The 27717-nt window shown below is 34.9% G+C and overlaps 1 protein-coding gene across 2 annotated transcripts in view; it reads right to left on the bottom strand.

Annotated features, from left to right (window-relative positions):
- The window catches only part of LOC138705836 (lysine-specific histone demethylase 1A-like), a 66117-nt gene that overhangs the window by 36660 nt on the left and 1740 nt on the right, over positions 1–27717 (bottom strand). For both annotated transcript variants that reach the window (XM_069834510.1, XM_069834511.1), the window contains exons 2-8: positions 19766–20024; positions 12847–12980; positions 12549–12710; positions 6650–6766; positions 6003–6179; positions 3423–3565; positions 296–386 (exon numbers count right to left, since the gene is read on the bottom strand). In XM_069834510.1, coding sequence (XP_069690611.1) covers positions 296–386; positions 3423–3565; positions 6003–6179; positions 6650–6766; positions 12549–12710; positions 12847–12980; positions 19766–20024 — 1083 coding nt within the window. The remainder of the gene's footprint in view (positions 1–295; positions 387–3422; positions 3566–6002; positions 6180–6649; positions 6767–12548; positions 12711–12846; positions 12981–19765; positions 20025–27717) is intronic.

Consider the following 27717-nt stretch of genomic DNA (forward strand, 5'->3'; position numbering starts at 1 on the left):
CATTGGCCTCCAGTGTGGAAGTGAGATGGTCTATTTCTTACTGTAGGTGTTGTGGCTCAGAAATACGTTTGTCCTGATCAAAAAGAGTTTTCATCATGAATAGGCATTTGAGGATCTTGCTAATGTGGTTGTCCAATATCTCAGTATCCTTGCGGTTTGTAATTTAGTACTATTTTCGGTGGCCTATTATTGTCCATTCTCAACTTTCAGTCAAAAATAGTAAAAATGTTCTGACCACAGACCTAAAAGAATTAGTGACAACCACAAATAGATTTATATGCATACTGATACATACCCTATGTTGATTGGTTTTCAGTCGTTCCTGGAGGGCTATTACAGCTTTCCAGTGTTGCACCTGCTTCTCTTTAACGTTTTTCTCTTGCAATCTGAAAAATAAATACGCACCTGACACAATACATACTCTGAATTTATTATACATCATTTGGTGCAAAAGAAATGACATCTATTGATAATGTTTATGATTACTAACAACAATGAATTGAAAGATGCTGGATATATTTTATAATTACGTAGTTATCAAATCTGTGAAAGTGAAATTTTCGCTAATGAAAACTTTTCACCTGGTAAAATCATACAGTATTATACAGTATTCATACTTTATTATTATACTTTTTGCCTTTTCTTGAAGATTGTTTCCAAGATAATATTATGTTTGTGAAGCTTTGAATTAGGGATTACATTTTGCAGTAGTTTTTAGCTTCTGTTCGAGAGTTAAGTGAGATTTTATTTTTCTGTCTTTCTCTCTCTGTTACATAAATAAGCTTCTTATAAATATCCAAAATGTTTCCCTTTTGCAGGACTGACATTCTTTTACATTTCAGACTGTGATCTTGAGTCTCTTGAGATATATGATCCCTTTTGTGGTTTGGTTTCGTTACTATCAGAATCTTTCTGGTTCTGCATGTGAAGTTCAATAGATAGTCAACAATAGAAGGAATTCTCAATAGTCCAGTATTATTTACGGCCATTAACATAACATATGGTACTGTATATACAATAGACACTGTATAATCAATATGCATCGTGTGTCAAAATGAATATCGGGGTTTTAAGGCTTTGTAGTATTTATTACATTTAACGCACAATTATAAATACGTACATTAGCGGAAATGTAACCCATGATAACTTTTTGTATTGTTCTTTTTAAATTTGTGGGATCTTGATGTTTCCCAATGGTCACGATAAATTGGTGAATAAAAACATGGAATGTCGGTGTAAAAAATCTGTTGATATGGGGATAAAAGTGTTGGAAAAAATGCCAAGAGTTGTTAAAATAACGTTTTCTTATTCACATTCATATTTATTCATACATCACAATTACAGGATATGGTTCACCAGGATACTATTTTCACTTTATACTTTAATATTATGACCAGCCTCATGGTCTAGTGGTCAGAGCTTCTGACTATAGTTCATGAGGTCCCGGGTTCGAGTCCCAGTTACAGCACAGGAATTTTTCCTTAAAGGGGATTATTCCTGTGTTCGTCCATGGTCTGGAATTTAGGTTAAGTTTAGATTTAAGACCTCTCCTGGCATCACATCATAATCATCCTATCACATCATCGGGGTAATGTAACTCCGCCTTCCAGGCACCCCAACCTCAGAAGTGGGTTACAATTAAGCCACGACCAGGAGAGAAGACCAGAAATGTCGAAAAGACAACCTGGTGGCATTGAATAAAAAAAAAAATTATAAATAATACATGAAATGAAAGAGCAACTCAAACAGTTTTGTACATGCATGCACTGTTTCCTCTGTCTGCTCTTAGAAAGCATGTTGAACGAGTGAGAGAGTCTTTCACGCATAGCCCCAAGAAATCTGTTTGGAAGGCTAGTTGTGAATTAGCAATTGCAGCGACGTCTGTATGGAGAATTTTAAGGAGACGCATATGGAAATACGCGATTGGTTAAACGACGTTGCACCTGACCGCTGGATTGGCCTAAAGGAGCCGAATGACAGAGCTTGTTTCGTATGGCCTCCACGTTCACCAGATCTTATGACATGCGATTTTTACCTTTGGGGATTCATAAAGGATCGTGTGTATATACCTCCGCCACCAGCTGACCTACCAGACTTAAGACAGAGGACTGAAGCAGTTGTTGCAACAATTACTCCAGACACACTAATCAAGGTTTGGGAAGAACTCGCTTATCGACTCGATGTGTGCCGTGTGACGAATGGTGCTCACATTGAGCACTTGTAGCAAAACTGTTTGGAATATGTATGATGAGAACTTTCTTGTGTTAAATATTATTAACGTACCTTGTTAACATGTTTCGACCTATTTTCGGTCATCTTTGGAACTGGTCGTTGTTGGTCTTGGCGCCTCTTGTTTCCTGTGTGGGTGTGTTCGAAGTGTAGAGTCAAAGAGTGTATGTGTTTTGAAATTGAGTTGTGTGTTGAGAATATCGTTGGGGTGTGTTTTCGTGTGTCTGTATATTTCATATTGTTCTAGTGTGTTGAGAAACTCATCATACATATTCCGAAGAGATACAGTGTTAAAAGTTGTGTAATCAAGATGTATAAAAACTGTTTGAGTTGCTCTTTCATTTGGTGTATTATTTATAATTGTACATCAAATGTAATAAATACTACAAAGCCTTAAAACCCCGATATTCATTTTGAAACATCTGGTATTAGAAAAAAAACACAATAAGAAGAATATAAGTTGTCATTAGCTGCTTCACTCATACTCATAATAGGCTAGAATTACCTTTCAAAATAATTGTTTTACAGTTCGATACTATACTACTGCATACTGCATTTATTTCTCTATAACTTATCAACTGCATTTTCCATAATTTTTATTGAATTTTTAATTTTGTAAACTCCAAGTCAGTACAGGAAACTTATTCCTTATAGTATTTATCTTCCTACTGCATACACCTAACAATCTACTCAATTTGAAGGGATGTTCTGCCATGAGCTCATTAATCAACCGACCAACCAACCATAAAATATAATCTATCAATATTGCAGAATAAGTTGTTTAACATTTTTTTCAATCACAATCCAAAAATATTTTTTCGTCCAAAGGCAGGGCCTTTAACTAGCTGTTATTCGCCCCTAACCCCATAATATAATACCTTCATATATATACAGTATACGCAGAACTGATTTATAATTCAATTAAAAACTACTTCATGAACGAAATAATTCAAACAACTTATTCTTTATAATATCAGACAGTTACACACTCTTTCTTGCAACTTCTGCTCTCAGCACCCTCCCTTACCTTCTCCTCTCCTTTGAATAAATAAGGTATCTATTATAGGATCACAGTACAAATATTAAGTATTATTTCAACTGAATGAAATCAAAGTAAATCAAATTTAAAAACACAAATGCTTTCCCGTAATTAGATAACACAAGAAATAGATTAGAAAAATATATGTACTTACTTGATGACCCATTCCAAAGCCTGACCAAGTGACACTGGCTTTCCACCTGCATAATTGAAGTCTAACTGGTGTGACAGATAACTTGTTGCTTCCAATAGCCGATTAAATTCTCTTTCAACCATTTCATCCTTGTCTTTCGGTACCTAAGGAATGTATTAACTGTATTACACACGTATTTTATGAGGATTACGTTTTATTGAGACACTCCTGACACCCCTTGTATGAACGAAAGCTCTTGTGTACCTTCGTAGATTTTTCTCTCTTCCCACTTTTCCTGTTTCCACAGAAACCTGATCGTAAGTTTTGTTTAAATGTTTGACAATGCAGTGACATTGTATAAAACTTTTACTGTTAACAAATTTTTCCAAGATAGGAGATTGGTTCATTTTCCTGTAGCTGATCTCCAATGGTCAATGCTAATTATTGAATGGTAATTTTCTTTCATGATAAATTTAACTTCTTTTGAGTGGAGCATTCAAATTTTGCTCTTGTGTTACTCTGTATCTTTTCTTGACAAGGTGTTCAAAAATTTCATTGTGAATGATGCCGCAACGTATCACTAATAGTATTTTATTGAACGACATTATTTTTCGACTGCAGAGGTTATTGAAAACTGAAATTCAACACGGGCAAGAAATGGCCAACAAATTTAGTCTGGAGTTCTCTATTAGGGACAGGGTTATTTTATGTGCCATGAAACTACAATAGGGACTCACAGCTTCACTTCCATCCTGAGAGTCCATGCTAAGAAATCTATCAAAAACAAAAATACTTGGCGCAACACCCCATGAAGCCCAAGTCTACCAGCCAAATGCTGACCTTGCGTCCACAAGCCTCAGGAGAGGTGAACGATCATCCAGCCAAAGTGTAGGTAAAGTGTGGTTAGCATGATGATTTCCCCTAGCTGTTATAGCTCACTTGTGACAATAGATTTCACTACTCACTGTAACTCCCCAAATTCAATATGATGTTGGGTGCACACCAGTTCCATACACTGGTCAAACTACCAAATTCTCCTTAAAATCTACTGCTCTCGACCAGGTTTGCATTCACGACCTTCAGATCTTATGGCTAGCACAGTAACCATTAGAACACTAAGGGCAATGTGCAATATGTCAGAATTCACTGGAAAATGGAGTTTTTCTGCAATTTGTGAAGATGATTAATTACAGTACAGAATTCACTAAATTCTTAGGTCTTAGGAGATTCAGAGAGGATAGTAATTTCTATCTTTATCGTCACTCTTCAGAATTAGTACTTAAACAGTTTCCAAACTTCTATTCATGAATAGCACAAATAGAGTTACTCTGATGTGCCATACATGCTTCAATGGCTCAATATACAGAGCACTTCTCATTATACATAATGAAATACAGTATTATTAGTAGTGATCATATAAAAAAAAATTACTGTGCTCAAACAGCAAAGACAAATTTTTTAATACCGACAACTAACAATATAGTATGAATTTATAACAGATGCACTATTTTTTAATGTACTGTAGATTGATAATTCAGCCATTTGCCACATTTTGCAAACATTTACTACGTATATCTCACATACACAGAAGAAACATCACTGCCTTTGCAATTACCTTATAATGTTGCATATTGTTGCTCAAGCTGCAAATATTTATAACCCTCAAAATGTTCGAAATTGAGTTTTTGGTACCATTGAATGTCATAAACCATAGTTTAATATTAATCGTGGAAAAATAAACATTTTAATACTTCGTAAGCTGGTAATTAATGGCGACAAAGAACAGTTTTTTCGCTCCTGTAAAATTATGATTTTGTGGGATACATGCATTTGCACCTTATGCAATGATATATTCCTTTTGCAAGAAACAATATCTTGAAAGAAAGGGAGAAAGAAATGAAAATCACTGAGATCCCAATCCAGAATGTATATAGTAAACTCTGTAGGATTCATCATCATCATCATCATCATCATCTATATCTATATTTTTCACAATAAAATAAATAAGAATGATAAAAATTCATTCAAGACGAATATAAAATCCATTGTTTAATTACACTATCCGCCATCTTTTTAAAACATTTTATTAAATTAAAAGATCCCTGAGATCATCAATGTAAATTCGCTGATGTCAAATTTTAATTAAAATAAATATATCATTACTTAAAAGACCCAGACACTTTCTCTTGAAGTCTTCTTGCGATTCCTTTCTTTGGCATTGCACAATGACCTATGGGTATTAACAATGCAATGCAGTTTTACTGTAGGGAGTCAAACACTAACGCATCCAAAGGGTTTCACAGACAAAGATACTGGAGGATGAAGATTGATTCTGCACTGATTAGTGTTGACTGGTGACATTTTCCTTGCTTTCAGCATGTATATAACATCTCGTACCTTCATGGAAGATAAATTTTTGACACACTACATCTGCTGCAGTGTATAGGATTCAAATAGCAGGCCAGTGAACTGTAGTACACTTTACTAAAAATGTCAAGAACATCTAGCCTTTCAACAAATGCATCATTTTGATCATAGGGCGTGCGAATTTTTTTTCTGAATAATCTACAGTATGTATTGTTACAGCAAGAATATACTTACAGTATTGCCATTTGATTCATACAGAGGACATTTTTGCCGAATCTTGTGGAGTTCCATATTAATTTGTTTGGAAAGGACTGTTACTGGATTTCCTCCCAAGCCGGTAACCACCATGGCACCAAGATCAGCAATATAGTTAGCTTTTCGAAATGTAGCTATACGACCACCAACTCGATCCTGAAAGAGAAAATAGCTTATGTAATTACAAAAGTTAATTTTTTTTTAATGAAGGGAACATTGAATCAGTTTATCAGCAATGAGAAATGAATGAAGTTCATGAAAGGATGGAAGATTTTTTGGAAAAATGAGAATTTTTCAAAGAAAATAACCAAATAAACTAATACCAAAAATAGTACAGACCCAGGAACAAAATTTGGGTCACCTGAATTTTCCAAGTTTCAGATGGCCCAACTTTTGTTTCTGGTTCTGTACATACGTGAAAGTATCATCAACATACATTCCAGTAGTAAATTATATATAAAAATGTACTCGTTGTGCAAAGCAATAATGCATCTAGAATTCAAGTTCTACAATAATAGAACCTTCTACTGAAATGGGACTTATAATATGGTGTTAAAAAGTTTTTAAAATCAAACAGAAAAGGTTATCTATTTATGAACATTGTAATAAGGATCATAAATACTTACCCTGGCCTCGAGTACAACTACTTCCATTCCAAATTGCTGCATTTGCTGAGCAGCTGCTAGACCAGCAATACCAGCACCAATGACAATCACTTTGCCATGTTTCTTTACTGGAAGACTCTAGAAAATAAGATATTATACTGGTAACAGTCAATTAAAGAAATTAATTGTATTGTATTGTATTTATTAACATTCCATGGTATTTATACATTGCTTTACAGCTAGAATATGGAACAAGTCAAAAAACTTAATACTATTATAAAGTCTTAATTTATAGTCACAGTCTAGATGAAATATATAAACAGACGAGGTTTACAATATAGTCTACTAGTACAACACATAGTTTTAGTATCAATTTCATGAAGTGTTATTGAATGTCATGAATTCACCTACAGAATAAAAGGCGTGAGAAATTAGGTACTTCTTTAATTTGGCCCTAAATAATCTTATCTTTTGAGTTTCATTTTTTATATCGATATGGAGGCTATTAAAATTTTTTACTGCCATATAACGCACTCCTTTTTGATAGCATGATAGACTTGCCGATGGAGTATGAAAGTCATTTTTTTGATGTGTATTTATGCTATGAACTGTTGAATTAGTTATAAAGTTTTCATGATTACACACGAGGAAGACTATTAATGAAAAGATGTACTGACAAGCCATGGGCATTATTTGTAGTTTTTTTTAAATAGTCCTACAAGATTCCCTAGATTTGGCACCTACTATTATTCTAATTACTCTTTTTTGTAATAGAAATATACTGTTACTATCTGTGGAATTTCCCCAGAATATTATTCCAAAACTCATTACCGAGTGGAAGTATGCAAAGTATATTGTTTTTAAGGTATTGATATTTACTATCTTTTGCATAGATCTAATAGCAAAACAAGCTGAATTTAGTTTGGGAGTAATTTCTTTAATATGATTTTTCCAATTTAACACATTATCGATTTTTAAGCCAAGAAATTTAGTTGTCATTGTTTCTAATAGGGATCTGTTGTTAATTATTGCGCTAGAAATTTCCGAGGTTGAATTTGCACAGGATTTAAATTGAATTATGTTAGTTTTGTTACAATTTAATACCAATTTATTGACTGAGAACCAGTCACATATTTTGAAGAGAATTTCCTCTGTTGAAGATTGGAATGTGTTGGAGTCATTGGCTGTAATTACTATGCTTGTGTCATCTGCAAATGATATGGGATGACCTACCTCTTTTATTAGTGGAAGTGGAAGTGAAATTTTAAAGTAAAGTGAATTAACTAACAGAAGCATTATAACAGTTGAACAATAAAGACTAGAAGTTGTCTAAGTACAATATAATGCAAATCTGATGAAAAAAGTATCCAGACTAAACATGTTTCTTTAATTACAAGATGTACAGATTTGAGGCTTACTGGTTTTCAAAGTAGTGCTCCTCCAGAGGCATACACTTAGCCCAGTAATGTCGATGTTTTCACTGTTCGAAACATTTTCTGAAGTCACCCTTTGAAATAGTGAACAGCTTCTTCTGTTGTATCTCCTTAATATCTTGAAATCTTTGTTCTTTTGAGTCGAATTTCATCTTCAGTAAGGAAAAAATGACAGACAGATCTGGTGAATAGGACAACTGGTAGATATGGGAAATGTGGTACTCAGAGAGAAACTGTTGCACAAGTTGTGATGCATGCAATGCCGACCTTTTGGAATGAACTGCATTCCTCAAATGCAGTAAAATATTGCGATAGCACTTGTCGATTCTCTGGTCTGGTGGACAGTATTCATGATGCACAATTTCCTCATGATCGAAAAAAGAACAATTAGCATTATTTTGACTTTGCTCCATCTCTGTCGTGCTTTTCAGTCTGGAAGAGTCCAAGGTCGTCCACTGTGAATATTGGGCCACAGATTCGCGATTATGCCCATAAATCCATGATTCACCATCAGCTATGATATCTTTTGAAAAGGTTTAGTTAATTTCCACGCAATCAAGCCAGTATCTAGCAGATGAAACGTAAGTCTCTCTTTGCTTAAATGAGAGCAATTTTGGCACAAATTTTGCTAACATGTGCCTCATGTCCAAATCGTTCATAAGACTTTAGTGAACTCAACTGGAACAAATGTTTAAGTTCTGAGATCTCATAAATCGTCACAGCTTCGACATATCCTTCATTTTTGCTGGTTGTAGGCCTCTCAGAATGTTCTTCACTCTCAACAATCTCATGGTCATCTTTAAATGTTTATATTATTCATAAACTTATGTACAAATCACACAATCTTTACCATATATTTTCTGCCAACTAAACAAAATTGCAAGAACAAAACAAACTGTAAAGAAACCATACAACAGTGGGAAATGGGGCTTACAGCATGTGCAATAGGCACCAAAGTCAACATGAGGCAAGACGCTTTTTAATAGGCTACACCACTCATCAGTTATGAAACTAGCCATCTGGATACTTTTTGATCAGACCTCATGGACAGCATCACATGTCAGTGTTACGTTTATTTATGATGCGATGGCGTATGAATTCTCACTTCCTTGACATACAGCATTAGAACTATAGGATGTTATCCATTCTTGTACTATGAACAGGGTCATATTAAATATTCTGCCACCTGGGGTAGTTTTACTTTGCCACCCTCTTCCTTAAGCGATAAAAAGCAATGCAAATAGTCACAGAGCATTATTTAAAAATGTTTTTCAAAACTGTTTAGTCTAAATTACTATAAGATAAGTTTTTAAAATAACTGCTAACCAATATTTTTGATAAATTAATTTAAGATACAGTATCCTCGTGTTGAGCTCATCCACCCGCAAAAGTGTTTATTATGTCAACATACTTCAATGAATGTTGGTAAATTTTCACTCTGTGGTCACTCATTCTTTACAATTATTAAATAATCACTAATCACACACCACCAACATACCAGGTTACCATGATTTCGCATATGCAACTGCAAACTTAATGTAAATAGCTCAACAATGAGCAATTTAACTATGGCTCACTGCAGTTTGAAAAATGAGTAAGGATCTTTTAGTTCACAATTGTTTGATCAGGTATACTAAATTAAACCTTAAATGCTAAGCCAGTATCTGCCATTATTTTCTTAGAATATTCATTCTGTCCAAGGGCAGGGCTTTCACAGCAAACCCAGCATTCTCCAATCTTTCTTATTTTTTGCCTTCCTCTTTGTATGACCCATCTTAATGTCGTCTTCTATTTGATATCTTCTTTGCCCCGGACTCTTCTCCCATTCACCATTTCTTCCAGTGCATCCTTCAGTAGGCAGTTTCTCCTCAGCCAGTGATCCAGTCAATTCCTTTTTCTCTTCCTGATCAGCATTATTCTTTCTTCACCCACTCTTTCCAACACAGCTTTGTTTCTTATTCTGTCTGTCCATTTCACATGCTCCATTCTTTGCCATATCCACATTTCAAGTGCTTCTAATCGCTTCTCTTCATTTCGTCGTAATGTCCACAAAGCATTTCACCAGTATTTTCCTTACTTCTTTTTCCAGAGGTCTGCAGAAAATGCTCCTTTTTCTATTAAAAGCTTCCTTTGACATTGCTATCCTCTTTTTGACTTCTTGGCAGCACCTCATGTTAATGTTACTGCTTATAGTACACCCCAAGTATTTGCTCTATTGCCTCATTTAGAATTCGCACGTTTACCTTCTTTATTTTTCTTCCTATGACCATGGTCTCCATCTTGTTTGCATTTATCTTCATCCCATACTGCTCACAGCTGTCATTTAGTTCCAGTAGCATATCTCTTAATATCATCTCCTCTTCTGCTAACAATGCATCAGCAAATCTTATGAACTTTATTGTTCTTCCTCCTACTATCTTTCCTCTCATGTTCTGAAAACAGTTCTTCACTAAATCCTCCTAGTAGATGTTGAACAGGATAGGTGATAACGGGCATCCTTGACATACTCCTCTCCCTATTTCGCTTCCTTCTCACATTTCTTCTCCTATCCTGACTTGAATCATAGTTTCATATAAAGATTACTGAACAGCCTCCTATCTTTCCAATCCACACCAATTTTATTTAAGATCCCCATCAGTATATTCCAATCCACTCTGTCAAACGATTTTTCTAGGTCCACAAATACTATATAGAGTGGATGGTAGCCTCTATACCAAAATGAAACTGGTAATAAATCATGAGGAGAGAGTTGAAAAATCTAAATAAGTTTTTTCTCTAACATTCACCATTTTAGAGGAAATCGTCATGTTTCTATGAAGCGTTTGGCAACAGCACAGCTACTCTAGCAAGCACAGCGTGCACTTCTTACCTTCCCCTCTCCCTCTGCTGTACTCTGTTGGTGATGAGCGACATTGCTTTGCATTGCAAGACTTATTTTAACGATTTTCGCAATTATTCAATTTAAATTCATGGCTAAACTATTTAATTTGCAAAAAAAGATTTAAGACATTAACTATTCAGATTACTTTTACCTATCTGCTTATATAGCAATCAGCTATTTCTCTCAGACCATTAGTGCAATAGAGCGCTACAAACATTTGGCAAAGCCTTTTTCTTTTCCTGCTTAATGGTGTTTCATTAAAGGAAAAGTGTAATAAAAGTTTTGTTATATTTAACATGTAGAATCACCTCTTAAATGTTGGTGCATCAGTCCCTTTCCACCCTGTATACACTTTTCTATTCTTCTCTAGGTATTATATGTCATTATTGTCCTTTTTTGTAGTATAGTGACATACAAATATATCACTGATTTATTTTAATAAATTCCACACATCTATTGTTGTTTTGAAAATGACAATGTCATCGGGTGCCTTATCACAGATGAATTATTGGTAACTGCTCCTTGTTGTAGCAAACATATTCCTATATGTGCTTTGAGCTTGTTCGAATGTCGTATCAAGTTATTTTCTTGGAAATAATTTATTACATGATAAAAATTTAAGTACCAGTATCAATTCATTTTTTCCTCACTCATAACAAAATTCATGTATGCAAAAAAGATTCCGCCCCCTAGTTTCTGCCGTCCCGGGGCAGTGACCTACCAATTATTCATTAGTAAATATAGGCCTAACTATGAAAGGATTAAAACGTCTTAACTCTATAAATGAATAAGGAGCACATTATGGTACATAATTATAGCTCAGAAAAATATCTGAATGAGTGAAGAAATTCAATTGTGGAATGATAAATTTTTCATAAAAATGAATAGGCTTGCCAACAAGATCGTGAAGTTGTATTAATGAAATAAAGTGGTGGAAATATCACCAGTGAAACTGCGTTAACTCTAAACATGAGTTATGAATTTTAGCATATGGGTCATTCTTCAGAAAAGGTGAATTTTGAAAGTAATGTTTTCCGGAATTTACAAGTAGGATAAAGTCTGCTGAGTTAGCTCTATGGTACCGTGTCTGCCTCCAGACTAGGCAGCCTGGGTTCGATTCCCGGAAGGGTCAGAAATTTTCATGTAAAATTTCTACCTCAGGACTAGGAGAGATGGTGGTGCGCAACTTCTAATCACTAGATTGTGCACCAGTACGTCTGGATTAAATCCCAATGATATTCCATTAGCAACAATCCAATTGGTATATCACTCTGTTGTACGTCGTTGTTGAGAGTGTACTGTAGCAGAAGGGGGCCATTTTGAAGAAATGTACAGGCTTAAGGAATACAAAACCGCAAAAATCGTATTTCTGTCTCATCTCGTTACTAAGAAATAATGTTTCAAAATGTGTATACATTAATTTGGGACACTCTGTATAATGACATGATAAAGGAAACATCACAAACAGTTTCAAAATAAGGTACCGGTATAAATATCAAATCAACAAGACCAGCAAACCCTTGCCAGCACAGTAATACCATCTTCTTTGCTAAGTTCAAGAATAAACAGTTCTCTTAAATAACAACTAAATATAGAGAAGAAATACCTTAAGTCTCTTGAAGATTCCGAAATTAATAAACCCATGTCTTTCTAGAAATGCATGAATTCTCATTACTAATGGTCCATCGCTATTATAGGGTGGTTCAACTTGTGGGAGGACATTTTCAAAAAGCAACTGCTGCTTTGGATTCTCAAGCCAGAGTTGTAACTGAAAGTACAGAAATAAAATCAAGCATCACTATCCAAATACAGTCAATGAAAAACATTTATTCCGATGTCAAATGTTAACCAAGTTCTCAAACACACATTCACATTTCTATGATAAACAAAAACGTTTTACCTACCAGTCTATTTCTGATATGTAAGAACACCTTCAATGTCTGTGGTGGTCCTTGAGCAACATCAGGAAATCCAGCTGCTTCAGTGGCTGTCATCTTATCAAAAGGTAGCCGACTTTGAAATGCTGCTCCTTCCAGACCTAGTTAAATATGTAGAGATTACTTATAATTAAGAATAAATCTTAATAAGCAAGGTTTTAGTGGAGCCTACAAACAGGAAACTTTAACAATAAGAGTTACTTCAAAACAATGTTAAATTATCATTTTGCAACAACCTTCAACATCTCAGTTTACTCAATAACAATAGGTGATAACTAGATACAAATAGAATTAAAAACAAAAGGCAGAGTGCATCACAATTAGAGACTATGTCTGGTGAAACGGGAAAAAGCCACAGAACATGAAAGTATAACTGATCTTATGGACCAACTGCAGATCTCTAAAATACTAATAATATTTGGATACCTTTAATTACTTGGGATCAGAAATGAATTCATATGGTAAAATGCAAATTGAAATAAGCAGAAAAATTCAAAGAAGCTCGAATGTACATAACATAGTTAGAAATTTAATGTGGAATGCTGATATACCTATAAAATGTAAAATTTCTATATACAAAAGTTATAGTTTTAAACCAATCCTTACATATGCATTTAAAATTTGGACATATACAGAAAGAGCAATTAGGTTGCGTGGAATTTTAGGGTGGGGGGGGGGGGGAATGGGAAAAATAATAAAATTAGAGATATTTGAAATACAGATCAAGTTCAGATAAATTTAAAAAGATATAGATTGAAATGATTTCGGTATATCAAAATGGGAGAAGACAAATTACCCAGAAAGAGGTTCTTAACCTTCATGAGTTCATGGAACCAAGGTGTTTTCAAAAGATATTTTAACTAAGCTTAATTTTATAACACTTATCAGTTTGCTGGTATATTATTTTGTTTATCTCAGACTTTAAGATACAGAGATTAACAGGAATGAGTTCGCCCCGAGGGAGTTCTCTTGGCTTGCAATTCTTGTGTACATATCAGATATTTTTAGTTTTTTAAATTCTAACTTCAGGCTCCAACTTTAACTGTGTTCATCATTAAGAAGACAGAAACAACGATAAAAGAATTCAACTTGTGATCTCACTGAGTTATCAACCGAGAATTAGATTCATTTTCCACTGTCAGTGACTTTCTGGCAACACATGATGATGAACTCTCGTCCATATCTTTGTAAGTATACGCCCTAAAAATCATCTTCATTGATTAACATTAAAATTAGAAAATACTATCCTTACTGCAACAGGAATGCACAACTGTATGAAAAATCTCTTCATGGTGACAATTTGTCCGTCAAAAAAGACGAGGGGCTGTTAGAATTATTTTCTGATTAGAGCTTAAAAATCATGTTTCTTAATACGACCCTGTTGCAATATTGGTTGCATGCACCATCCATATATCCTGATGTTCCCCGAATTGCAATACAACACTTAATGCCATTTGCATCAGCATACTTGTGTGAGAGTACATTTTCTGCTCTGATCTTCTTGAACAAATATAGAAGTGAACTTAATGTTGATGTAAACTTGCGACTTAACAGTACATATATACAATTGAAAGAGAGCAAATTGAAAGTTTTGCCCTGTCATTCTCTCATGCTCAAATTTGAACTGTGTGTTTCTCGGATGCTAATCGTTTATGCTCAGTAATATTTAAGATGATGACATACACACATATTAGTTACCTATTGGTAGTAATAACTTGTTTCTCACTTTTGGTGGATCCTGACCTTTTTTCCCCTATACTCTTCAACTGAGCTGGATTTCGCAAAGCAATATCAACCATTCCACTAATAACCTTATATAATATATATACAGTACTTATGGCTTTTAAGGAATCCAGAGGTTCATTGTCGCCCTCACATAAGCCCACCATCAGTCCTTATCCTGAGCAAGATTAATCCAGTCTCCATGATCATATCTCACCTCCCTCAAACCCATTTTAATATTATCTTCCCATCTACATCTTGGCCTCCCCAATTTTTTTTAACTAACACTCTACATGCATTTCTGGATTCGCCCGTACATGCTCTATGCCAGGCATGCCAAAATCCTGTACATTGTGCAGTAGTCTCTGTGTGATGTGCACTTTCTTTTCCCCTACCTGGAGGAAGTGAATCACCTTGGAGGGGAACACGACAGGGCTATACAGACCTGCAACAGCTTATCAGCTTGTCTTTCAGTAATGCAGTTTCAGTACAGGTGCTGATTTGGCTGTGTCTGTGAATGAGTTATGATAAATAAAGTGAGGAGTTCACAGATAATGAAGAAGAGAAATTACGAATCATAAAACATAATTGTTATAATGTTTTCCTCAGCCAACAATAATTATTTAAAAATGAAAGGCTTTCATCAGCCCATGTCGAGGTAATAGTCTTGTGACAGTTTAGATCAGATTAGTAGAGTTCTCAAAATATGATATTGCCAGCGCTTATTTCTTAATCAGTACTCTCACGGCAAAATGAACTTAACAATGGCATTGTTTTGGAGTCTGTACTAACACAGCCATCAAAGATTAGACGACTTACGACTTTCATTTCATAAGCTGGTAAGTGATGAGAATATAGTGGGGAATACATATTAGGCTCTTGAGGTTGTAAGGTGTGAAGAGAGCAACTATTTGCAAGGCGGAAAATTTTTCTGGAAAAATATATGATCTCATAGAAGCAGGAATTTATCGAATCCGAGAGAGTATCGTTTCTTTATTTGGAAAGTCACTAAACAGAATTTCAACAGTACTCAAATAAGTTTCGGAATATGTATGATAAGAACTTTCTTGTGTTAAATATTTCAACGTACCTTGTTAACATGTTTCGAAACATGTTAACAAGGTACGTTTAAATATTTAACACAAGAAAGTTCTTATCATACATATTCCGAAGTGATACAGTGTTAAAAGCTGTGTAATCAAGATGTATAAATAAGTTTCCTTGAAGTATTCTCCATTTGTGAAAGCTTTAGCTACAACTGGTAGTTTTATTTTTGGTTCCAATTACTTGACTAAAAATAGTAGTTTGTTTTTGTAGCCAGAAACACCCTTTTATGGTTTCATTTTCCTCTTCATAGTTTTAACATGAATTGATAATTTATTGGTTTTAATAGTACTGTATCTTTGTACACTTGACATATGGCACATGAAAGTTTCACAAAGCACACAAATAGCAAGATCATTTTGTTGTATGAATCCAAATTCGTTTATCCACCAATCCTGAAACAAGTGTATATCAATTTTTTGTCTTTTTTGAGTCATTTTAACAGCACCACATTACTTAACAACAATATCAACTTTTGTGTAACGTTCCACGGATCATACTAGCTTGAACATGCGAAAGCTCATAGATCAGAGAACTCTGGAGGGGTGCTCATGAGGGGTGCTTGGAAGAAAGGGGAAGGATAGGACGAAAATAAAACTCCATCAAGGACAATCGCTGTTACTTCACACTCAGTCACGTTTGCTTCAGACTTTTCATCGTTCCTCCAATGTTCAACAACTTTCGTTTTGAAGGGATGCAAATACAGGAATAGCATTAAAAGAATTCAATGTTTATTTTTACTTAAAATTCTACTTTTTATGAGTGTATAATTAATGTATTACATTTCACTCAGCATGCCATACAACAGTGAAGGTGTTATCATTAGCCATGCCATACCTCAAGACCAGAATGTCAATGCAGTGTACTACCAATATTTCTCGAACACAACCTACATTCAGCTGTGCGGCACGAACATCCACATTTCCTGAGAGACAATCCACCTTTCATCTTGTATGACAATGCTCGTTGTCTTGTCGCAGGATCAGTGGCTGAATTGCTACAGACATGGGATTTGGAAGTATTGGAACATCCTCCGTATTCCCCTGACATGAGTCCTTGAAAGAATCACTTAGGGGCAGAGGTTTCCAGATATTGCATCAGTGCTTATCCATTAGAGAGATCAACAGAAACTACCTCGCTAACCGCATTCAACAGTTACCACGAATTTGACAAAAGATACAAGAACACTCTGGTGACCATATCGAAGGGATGTAAATGTATTTTCCATGTAAGTTCAATAATATGTTCAAATTATGTTGCCATTACTTTATTTAGAACCCTCTTATAAATCATTACGATATCAGGAAAAGACTCTTCGAACCAGGGTTGGTAATGCAATGTAATACTCCAGACAGTCCACTATAGTATTCTAACATAAAGGACCTGGTGCAAACAGGCATTGGCAAAATTACTGTTCCTGGAGTATTTCAAAACACTGATCATATGTTCTGTAATGTCTGTTAGCTGAAATATTTAGAACGAAGGGCAAAACCACAATACGAAATAAGATTAAAATTCTTTGTGTTCTGTTATTTGTCACTTCACAGCCAGATAATCAGCAGTATGTGGATTAGCAGAGGTGTCAAATGTGTCTACTAAAAAAACATCGCCACGTTTGGTCATTATTACATACTGTGAACATTTGATCTTCCATCGAATCCTATACATATACTTTTATTTTAATCATATTATAATAATCCGTGGTGCTACAGCCCATAAAGGGCCTAGACAGATCAGCCAGCTGCTGGCCTCACGCCCACATGCCGAAGCAAAGGTGGTCGATCATCCGACCAGAATGGAGGTATCGTGTGGTTAGTATGATCATCCCCCCAGCTGTTATAGCTGCTATTCACAACCGGATTTTGCTACCTATCGTAGCTCCCCAAGTGCATCACGATGCTGGGTGGGCACTGGTCCCACACACTGGCCGAAATTTCATGAGAAAATTTCTTCCCCCATGAGGATTCGAACCAGCGCACATTCTGTGACGCGAGTCCTAGGCAGGATGCCTTAGACCACGACACCACGACGTGGGACATTTTAATCATATTACACATTTTTATTTTTCTGCTTCAAAATTAGAATACAACAGGGCACCACTTTTTTCTTTCCTAGTTGGGAAGAGCAATCTAAACAATGATCCTGCACTAATTTGATAACTTGAAGCTACTCCATAGTTCTGTAGGTACTATGCAGAGCTGGTGGTATATATACAAAACGTGCAACTTGATGATTCAGATTCTTTTTTATTTATTAGGTTCTAACACATATGTAAATAAACGTTCCTTCCAAATAACTTTTAACTTGTGCTTTGCTTAATTTGGAAAGAACATATTCTGCTGTTGTTTTTGAAGCAACCCTTGGAATTGGATGATCTAACAACTGTAATAAACTAAGTGATGACCTTGTTGAAGATGAACTGCTTTCAAGATGACCTGATGACAGCAAAAGAAATCATTATTTTTCATTTTCATTATCATGAAAACCTAAAAATTTGTAGTATTAGTGACTGAGAACAAAATAATTACAAATAAAAATGATAGATTTTTTCTAAGACACACTGATTCGAGGCTGATCTCATGCTCACACGTAAGCTGAAATCTCACGCATTTGTGGATTACAAACTTTTAATACAAGACAGTATCCTTGAAAATGTATGGGAAAGTGCTAAAGTCCAAGATGATACGCAAGTAAGTCGGTACATTTACTGAATGGATGTAATTTGAGCATATATATCTCAGAGGGAATTAGCAAATGGAGAAATATTGTACAAGAGTATATCTCAGGTTGCAAAATTGGTTTTGATAATTTCACATTCTAATGCTTGTGAAGAACGTGTTTTTTCTATGATAGGGAAAAAAAATAACAACTCTTAGACATTCATTGAACGTGGATGGTACATTATCATCTGTCTTGACCATGGAAATGGCCATTCCTGTGCCATGTCACACATTCGAACCACCAAAAGAAGTGGTGGCTAATGCTAAGAAAGCAACATATCAGTATAATAAAACACATTGCAATAAAGAGTGAGATTTGTATCATTCACAATTAAGTGCAACATTTGATATAGCCTATATTAACTTATTTTGAGTTTTGTTGTTTTCCACAAAACTGATGAATATTACATAAAAATAATTTGCATGATAATTATTTCAAAATATTGCCAAAGTGGATTCGACTTTCACCCTGTACCAAACTAATGAAGTGATATGACGGACTCGTCTTCACAGCAAGAAATAATTAGTACCTTCTTGAATCGTTATAAAAAAGCAATTGACTGATCTAACAATGAGCAAATGTAAAAAAAAAAAAAGTTAAAATATGTTTAAATTCAAACAATCATTGTTGATCAAGTAAGAGGGTTAAAAAATAGTACCTAATAATAACCGGACTTTTAAAACTAAGGCAGAACTCTGTTTTCAAGTTTGCGCAATTTATGTTTTCCCGCTATTTACACAATTATATTTTCGTCCCTTTATTTACACCATCAACATAAAAATACAGGCAGAGAAAATCTTCAACCAGATGCGACATTTTCAGAAGTCATGACATAGATAGATAATGATGTTCTCACTGCAGAACAGTCGATTATTTTCAAGATGACAGTGCCAATGATGCTATTCCCACAAGCAGATAGACAGTTGCAGCATTGGAAAAATTGTGAAAATATTTTTCTGTTGCAGATGGTGATGAGCTGATAACACTATGTCCGAGAAACTCTATGAACTAGACAGCAAATAGAGTAAAAAAACTAAGACAGGCTGTCACGTTTTTTTTAAGAAAGAATGAGTAACAAATGTAATTTTATTCTGTGGGCGAGTTTTTACGAAATATCTATAGGTTACTGTAATTTTGTATTTCCCTTTAGTCCTCTGAAACATAAAAGAGGAACAGAAATTCTACTATATTGGTGTATTAATACGTAATTGATTAAAAAACAACTTTAAGTGAAATGGTTTAAAGCAACCAATCCTGCCATACATATTAATCATTTTAAATTTCAATATGGTTGTATAAGAAAAACATGTAGGCTAATGATACAAGAAAAGAAAATTACCTGTTGGATCATCTTGCTCAGAATCTGGTTCTATTTCATCCTCCTTTTCTGTCTTTACTGGATTCGGTGGAGGAACGATTGTAGCTGTGGGTGGTTGTTCTGGTGGTAGTGAAGTTTCCTTTTTCAGTGGTTCTGGAATAGGTGCCAATTTCTTTTCTGGAGTTGCTGTACCACCAGCTTTAGATTTTTCAGATGCATCTGATGCATCCTCCTCATCCAATAACTGACTGTACTTTTCTTCCATCTCACGATACTCAACCTATAATACAATCAATCAAAATTCCCATCATTCCTGTGGGGAACATAAGCCTCTCAGAAAGCACCTCCATCTGACACTATTTTTGGCGAGTTCTTTAATCTCTCCTCATGTTTTGCGTCTGCTATAGATGTTTCACTTTATGGTGGCAGTTCTCTTTATATGCTTGTTGCTGTGAAGTGTTTGTTGTTTCTCAGAATCGGTAGAGGTCTAAGCAGTGCATATAATCATGTGGCTAAAAAGGTTTACTTCCGCATGTCTTGTCATATGACAATGAGAGTATTGTGTGTACACAGGATTTTTATTATACTCTATTTGTAACAGGCTATCTTTGCTTACATTTAAGCTGTATGTGTCACTCAATCCAACTAGTTTAGTTGGATGGTTTTGTACTCCCAACAACGGACTGCCACCACAAAATGATAGATCTATACTATTATTGTACTTCTCCATTTTATCTTAGGTCTACCTATTCCTCGACTTCTTTGTGGGTTTCAGTCAAGTGTACTCCTAGCTAGGGCCTATATCGTTTGGAGGTTGGCGAGTGTATGTGTCCCAGCCAACTCCACTTTCTCTGGTGAATTTCCAGTTCTACTGGTCTTTGCTTAGTTTTCATCCACAGATTTTCATTTGTAATCTAGTCTGGCCAGAATGTTCTCAATATACTGTGCAAACATTTTATAATACGATATACTGTATTAGTGCAAAAATGAACACAATCTGCAGCACAATATAATTATCAGTGTGAAGACAAACACAAAACTGAGAGATACAGTTTTACTGGTAACAATATTTCCTGAATTGTTAATAAAATAATTTCAAATGTCATTTGTATGTTTTCCAGAAGTGATAACATAGTTTTGGAGTGTTATCTCAGCAACTAGCTATTGTTGTTTAGTCAACTGTCTGAAGACAGACCTTACAAATGATACCAAGAAGGCATCACTCATGAGCAACCAGGTCAGGAGATAATGGGGTAGGGTGGCCAGTTCCTTTCCCCTCCATTGCATACATCGTCAACTAGCTAGGCTACATATTACACTAGTCAGACTTCAGATGCATACAAAAAATTGTTCTTCCTCTGACACATATCATCAAAGTGAGATGTACTGCCTAATAATAGATATAAGTATCAGCCAGAACCTCAATCATAGGATACATCTAGCTATCTGGATGATAATTCTAAGTCATTTAAATCATTTCTTTCAATATGAAATCGAAATCTTCCAAATTAAAGGAATGTCGCTTTAGATTTACAGCAGATTTAATTCCAAACTTTGTAATAATCACTAGGCCTGTAATATTTAGCACATGAAATACAAGACCTATAACATGAATAACAAAATTCTGTCACTTGGCATGTAGGTTCAACTTCTCTGTAGCAAAAATAACTGGTGTAAATTCACACTAGAATTTTACTAGGCCTATCTAACTTACATGTGACTTAGAACTTTATATTTATTATAGCGATGTACCAAAATGATATTTCCATGAAGGAATTCTGCGTTATCATTAGACATCGGATTTTTAGGCACTAAAAATTGCAGTTTTAGGCGCCTAAAATAAGCTCAAAATTTGTAAAATTAGGCTCTATTTTAATGAAAATAGGCATTTTAGGCACATCAAGGTATCATACTTATTTCTTTCACTGAAATTTTTAGTTATACACTAAAATACGCACAAAAAAGTATGTTTAAACATTAAAAAAGAAACTATATTATATTTATAAACAGAGCTGCACAAATTTAATATATTGAAACTAATGAAATAATGATTATTGATATCAAGATTACTCATTTTAAGTTATTGAAATTCAGTTCCATGCTCAGACTTTATTATAATTATCTGCACAGTACACCACCAGAATTTTTTCTAAATTCTCCACAGTTAACCTTTGCCTTTTGTCACTGAGAATCATTTTGAAAGCAGAAAAACTTCTTTCAACCGAAACTGATGTGAGAGGCGCAAATTTTAAATTAGGTACAATAGAAACATCAATACTTACTGGAACATTTACACTTTCCCCCGATATCACTCTTGATACTTTTTCCAACAATGAAAATCCTACATTCTTATTTAATACGTTGTCCCACTTATTTTTAACTTTTTTCCCAGTTTCACCCAAAGCAGAATGTATGTTCACTTGAGCTTCCTTTACTATTGCTATTTGGCTACAAAGAGATTGTTTTTCACGTTCTAATTGTTCAATGCTTGCAGGTATGAAAAAGAAGTTTGATGTTATGTAGGCAATATTGTTTTTCATTCGTGAGTCATTCAGACAATCTTTCACTGCTTTCACACACGCTGCACTATCAGTTTCAGGTAATTTATCAATAACTGTGACCACTTCTTTAAAATACTTAGAATAATACACCACTGACTGAATCCAGGTTCCCCATCGTGTAACAACCGGCTGAGGTGGGAGTGGGATATCTGAAAAGTCCTCTCTGAATATTGAAATCCTGGATGGGGCTTTACAAAAACATTTTTTTGTGTTAGAAATAAACGAATTGACAAGAGGAAATTCATTCCGGATTGTTTCAGAAACTCTGTGAAGGCCATGTGCTAGACAGGTTACATGCGTGAGGTTAGGATAAAATGTTTTAAGAAGTGGAGCTGCAGCAACCATGTATGAGGCAGCATCAGTACAAAACAACAGAACTTTAGAATCGTCTATATTACCTGAGTATAAAGACTGTAGGCCTTTATTTACAAAATAAGCAATGGCTTGGCTATTCACTTTCGAAAGTTCCTTAACACATACGAGGTGTGGAATCGAAGGTCCATCAGGACTAAGTTTTCCTACTACCATATTTGCTATATACCTATTCATAGGATCTGAGGTTTCATCCACAGAGACCCATATGTAAGAATCACCTATATCCTCCCGAATGGAAGCTAAAGTTTCATTGTATATTCTGTCTAAGTAATTTTTTCTTAGGGTCGACTCAGATGGGATATTTTGTTTGCAGTATTTTTGTAAAAACTGTCTTAAAACCGGATTTTCAATTGCATTCCAGGGAATGTTAGCAGCAACAAACGCTCTGGTTAAATCAGCATAGAAATTGCTGCTGAGATTGGATGAAGTAGGCTGTGTTAGTAAAGTTTGTTGCAGTTGATTTTTCTGCTGAGCTTTAGCCTTATGAGCCGCTCCTTGCACATGCTGCTTTAGGTGGCACTTCTTTTCTTGCGAAATCTAAAAATGTAAAGTAAACTGAATTAAAATAAAATCCTAATTGTTGTATTGCCGTATTTCTATCACAAAGTTAGTGGGTTCGAACAATCAAAATTTTAATGACCTGCAAATACTTTAACTATCGGAATTTAAAAGGTTAAAGTGTAGTGGTCTTAAAAAGAATTATACCTCAGGATAGCTCAGTCAATGTATAAATATTATAGGCCTACTCATTAAAATTAATAGAATTTATATATTTCAACTATTGTTACATACCTGTTTGCTACAAATCTTGCAGAATATTATTTTTCCATCATAAGTGAATTCTGAATATTCTGTTAGCCATTGCCGGATCAATGTAGATTTTGCACTTATATTTTTCGGCATTATCGCGTTAAACTTCATAGGAAAACGTCCTACCGCTCAAAACTTCTCAACACAAATAAGGTGAGGGAAAGAGCAACTGTTAACGAACATTCAAATGAACCGTTGTTATTGAGATTCAATTGGACAAAAATACAAAGTTCCACTTATTGTTGCATTTCCTGGTAGTGTTAACACTAGGAGGGCCATTCTTTTAAATATTTTGTAACGGTTTACCCTACTAATTCGCAGTTTTACGACTTTTCATAAATATTTCAAAAACACTCTTTCTCCAAAAATTGTGATTTTATGACACTCTGAAGGGCAGTACAGCTAATCGGTTTCAGACCGAAAACAGTCATTTTTATAGTATAGTATATCTCTGAATCGGTACCAGCACATGTTGTGATTGTTGCCTGCTTCAAAACTAAGGTTGGTTCTTTGTCGGCATTTATGCCTCCAAACATGTTAAATTCTGTGAAATCTATTGCGAGTGTCGTGAGATTCAAAACATTTTGTTTCCTTTATCAATGGTTTCATGGCCGGTGTGAAGCAAACTTTCCACTTTTTAAATGCCTTAAATTTCGCAGTGAATGCATGTATAAATTATAAAAAGTAAGAGTAAAATGCGAAACTTTACAGTGAGTTTGGCATTTTTAGGCGAATATTAACAAATTAGGCTCTAATAACCATTTTAGGGCATTTTAGGGCACTATAAAACTCTTTGAATACCTTTCAATTTCCATGAAACACAAATATTAATAATTATTTTTACTTTTCTCCTAAAGAAACAAAATAGGCATTTGCCCTAGAATCCGATGTCTGGTTATCATATGATGAAGGATCGGTGGAGCAGAGAAAAATTCTCTCCGGCACCGGGATTCGAACCTGGGTTTTCAGCTCTACGTGCTGATGCTCTATCCACTAAGCCACACTGGATTCCAATTGCGATGCCAGATTGAATCCTCTCAGTTTAAGCTCCACCTCTTAGTTTTCCTTATCATCTTATGTACTTCGGTACATCACTATAATATGATATGCATATATAATCATTTTGTGATTTAAGATGGCACTCATTCCGTCGGATCCTGGCCACTTAGTGCACCTCTGCACATTAGTGTGTTGGACATTGTGCCACTGTCACACATTTGTGACACAGTGCATGAGGGTTGGCCACTAAAGGTAAACTAAGAGGTGGAGCTTAAAGTGACAGGATTCAATCCAGGATCGGAATTGGAATCCGGTGTGGCTTAGTGGATAGAGCGTCAGCACGTAGAGCTGAAAATCCGGGTTTGAATCCCAGTGCCAGAGAGAATTTTTCTCCACTCCACCGATTCTTCATCACTTTATATTTAGTTGGATGGTTTATTCACATTACATCATGTTATACACAATTTAAAAGACTTCCAGTTCACAAAACAGAAGGAATTATGCTTTCCAATTATGGTAAATATCAAATTTAATAACATATTCTACCTGCCGAATAACATGCTTACATCATTTGCATATGCCTTTACACAGTTTGTGTATACACGAAGTTTCGTAAAACTCATTCATAGTCTTGATATGTTCTCTCTTTTTTTCATACATGACGCACGTAAGTTATATAGGCTATGTATGATTTTAGAAATTAAAACCAAACGTAAAATGACATCAGTTAATCTTTATATAGGCTTAAAAGAAATTGTCAAAAGACACATTTCTTTCATTGATTTCCATAATCCATTTTTCTTCTCTTCTTGTTTGTCGTTTTTAACAAATGTTTAAGTTAAAATTCCAATTTAAAATCTGTAATATATCAAGAGTCTGCTAGAATTTACCATTGAACCAATAAAGATGCATAGGCATGTCAAGAATAGAATATAATTGAAGACTTGAAGTAAATGAGGATCTCTAAGTGCCATTTTCGTGATAATTGGATTTTCAATACTGGAATAACAATTTATGCATCTAGCCCCATAACAAAAATAACAAAGTCCAGGCTCATTCCTTTATCATTTCATTAGAAGTTCATAAAATATGGCAGGATGTGTACAGGTATATGTCAATAGTTTCAATGTAAGATTAATAACTCATTTTCCTGGAAAGTTTTAAAAATGGCACTTAGAACCTTATTTACTTCAAGCCTTCAAATTAAACTCTTTGACGTAATTCTTAATCTGTCATCCTAGATTAAACAAAGAACAATAGAAATGAATAATATTTTATTAGAAATATTGCGATGTTAAATACTTAGGCCTATGCCTACACAACAGGCTTACCGTAATAATAGTCTATCAATTATGAACAATTCGGTATACCAATAACTCTATTAGGCTTACACCATTTAATATTTGTAGGCCTATCTTGTTTGTCAAAATTTTAGAAGAAGATAAAGGCCTGGCATTTGATTTCTTTCTTTGCCTAGCTCCTTCCTTCTCGCCCTTAGTAACATGCAACACCATTTTCAAAGACAAGTAGGCTAGTCCCACTGTCAATGACAAGTAGCTTCACTGTCAGTGACAAGGTTACATAAGGTTTCATCAGGAGACAGGATTAGTGACAAGTAGCCCTACTGTCAGCGATAAGATTAGGTAGAGTTTGATGACAGTGACAAGCACTTCGCATAAAACTGACAAGTGATGTAAGACTCATTTCTGTTCATCATGTCACAAGAAAAACTTTACCAAATTCACCACACACATGGTAACATGCAAGAAGTTATTTCTATAATGATATGAAACATTGTCTATGTTTTAAATGAACATAAAAAGATTTTAATTAATTATAAAATGCTTTCTACAGTAAGGTCCAAAAGTCTTATCACCTCCCCCTTGTTTGTATGTTGATGTGCATCCATTTTGAACATGTCCTACACTCCGTGTCAGACCAGCAAGTTACTGTGCATTTGGAATAGAGAACTATGTTGCTCTTTTAACAATAGCTCTTGGAAGAAATATTTAAAGGACCTTTGTATTTTGCAACTCAGCAGGTACAGAATTGTAAGCTTAAAAACACCACCGTGTCTTGATTGACAGTTACCGCTTGTCGCTGGGCTCGTGCAAACGTATTACTATCCTGTTTGAAAATGTCGATTGCCAATCTATCCGCTGTTGTAGTTTGTTTAAATATTGCGTGTTTTTTTGTATACAAATAGTTTGTAGTTTGGTTTAGTTCATCTTCAAATAGCTGTGTAAGAATAAGTCAGTGTAGTGCCTTCAATTAGTTTTTTTCTTTCTTGTCGTAATGAAACAATGGAGAAGTCGCCAGAATGCTTCAAAAAATTGCGAACCCGGAAAAGAATATTGAAAGAACTATGGTGTTAAACGTGTATTTGTACTTTCGTACTGCCTTTTTATTCTATGTAACTGAAGCTCCTAAACATACGGCGTTAATCACAAAAATTTTCTTACAAACTAGTGCTAACAATAAGAAAAGAGTTTAAATTGAAGGGGAAACTTTCAACACCCGTAAAAAAATCCTAGGCATTCAAAAGACGAAAATGCAGAAATATGACTCAATGACTCAGGCTGCAATAAGGCGTCCTATGCATTCACTTTAAAGGAAAAACACACTGCCAACATAAAAAAAAGTGAAAGCAGTCTTTGATAAAGGCACAGACATGCCTAACGTATCAATTTCAACGTTACGAAGAATACTAAAGGATATGGGATTCGAGTTTACTAGAATGAAGAAGAACTCCATGCTAATTGATAGAGACGACATAATTGTCTGGAGGCACAGGTACTTGAGAGCTATTAGAAGTCGCAACAAACAATAGGAACATTATTTACACAGGTGAGACCTGGATAAATGCAGGGTGTACGACTTCAAAGTCTTGGGTGGACACTACAATTGCCTCTGCTTCACAAGCCAGAAAAGAAGATCTGACGACTGGTAATAAGATGCCCTCTGTCTGTATAATATTAGTCCATACTGGTAATGAGAATGGTTTTAGTCCAGGAGCTCAATTAATATATCACGGAAAGAAAAATGGCGACTACCATGATGAAATGACTAGTGTTTTGTATGAGAAATATTTTGCGGACAAATTGCTTTCAAATCTTCCTGCGAATAGTGTTATTGTGTTAGATAATGTGTCTGTACATTCGAGAAAGGATGAAAAAATTCCCGTAAAGAGAAAGAATAAAGCAGAAATTAAGTCGTGGCTCGTCTCTA

Source organism: Periplaneta americana, chromosome 9 (genome assembly GCF_040183065.1).
Source record: "Periplaneta americana isolate PAMFEO1 chromosome 9, P.americana_PAMFEO1_priV1, whole genome shotgun sequence".
NCBI classification, from domain to species: domain Eukaryota; kingdom Metazoa; phylum Arthropoda; class Insecta; order Blattodea; family Blattidae; genus Periplaneta; species Periplaneta americana.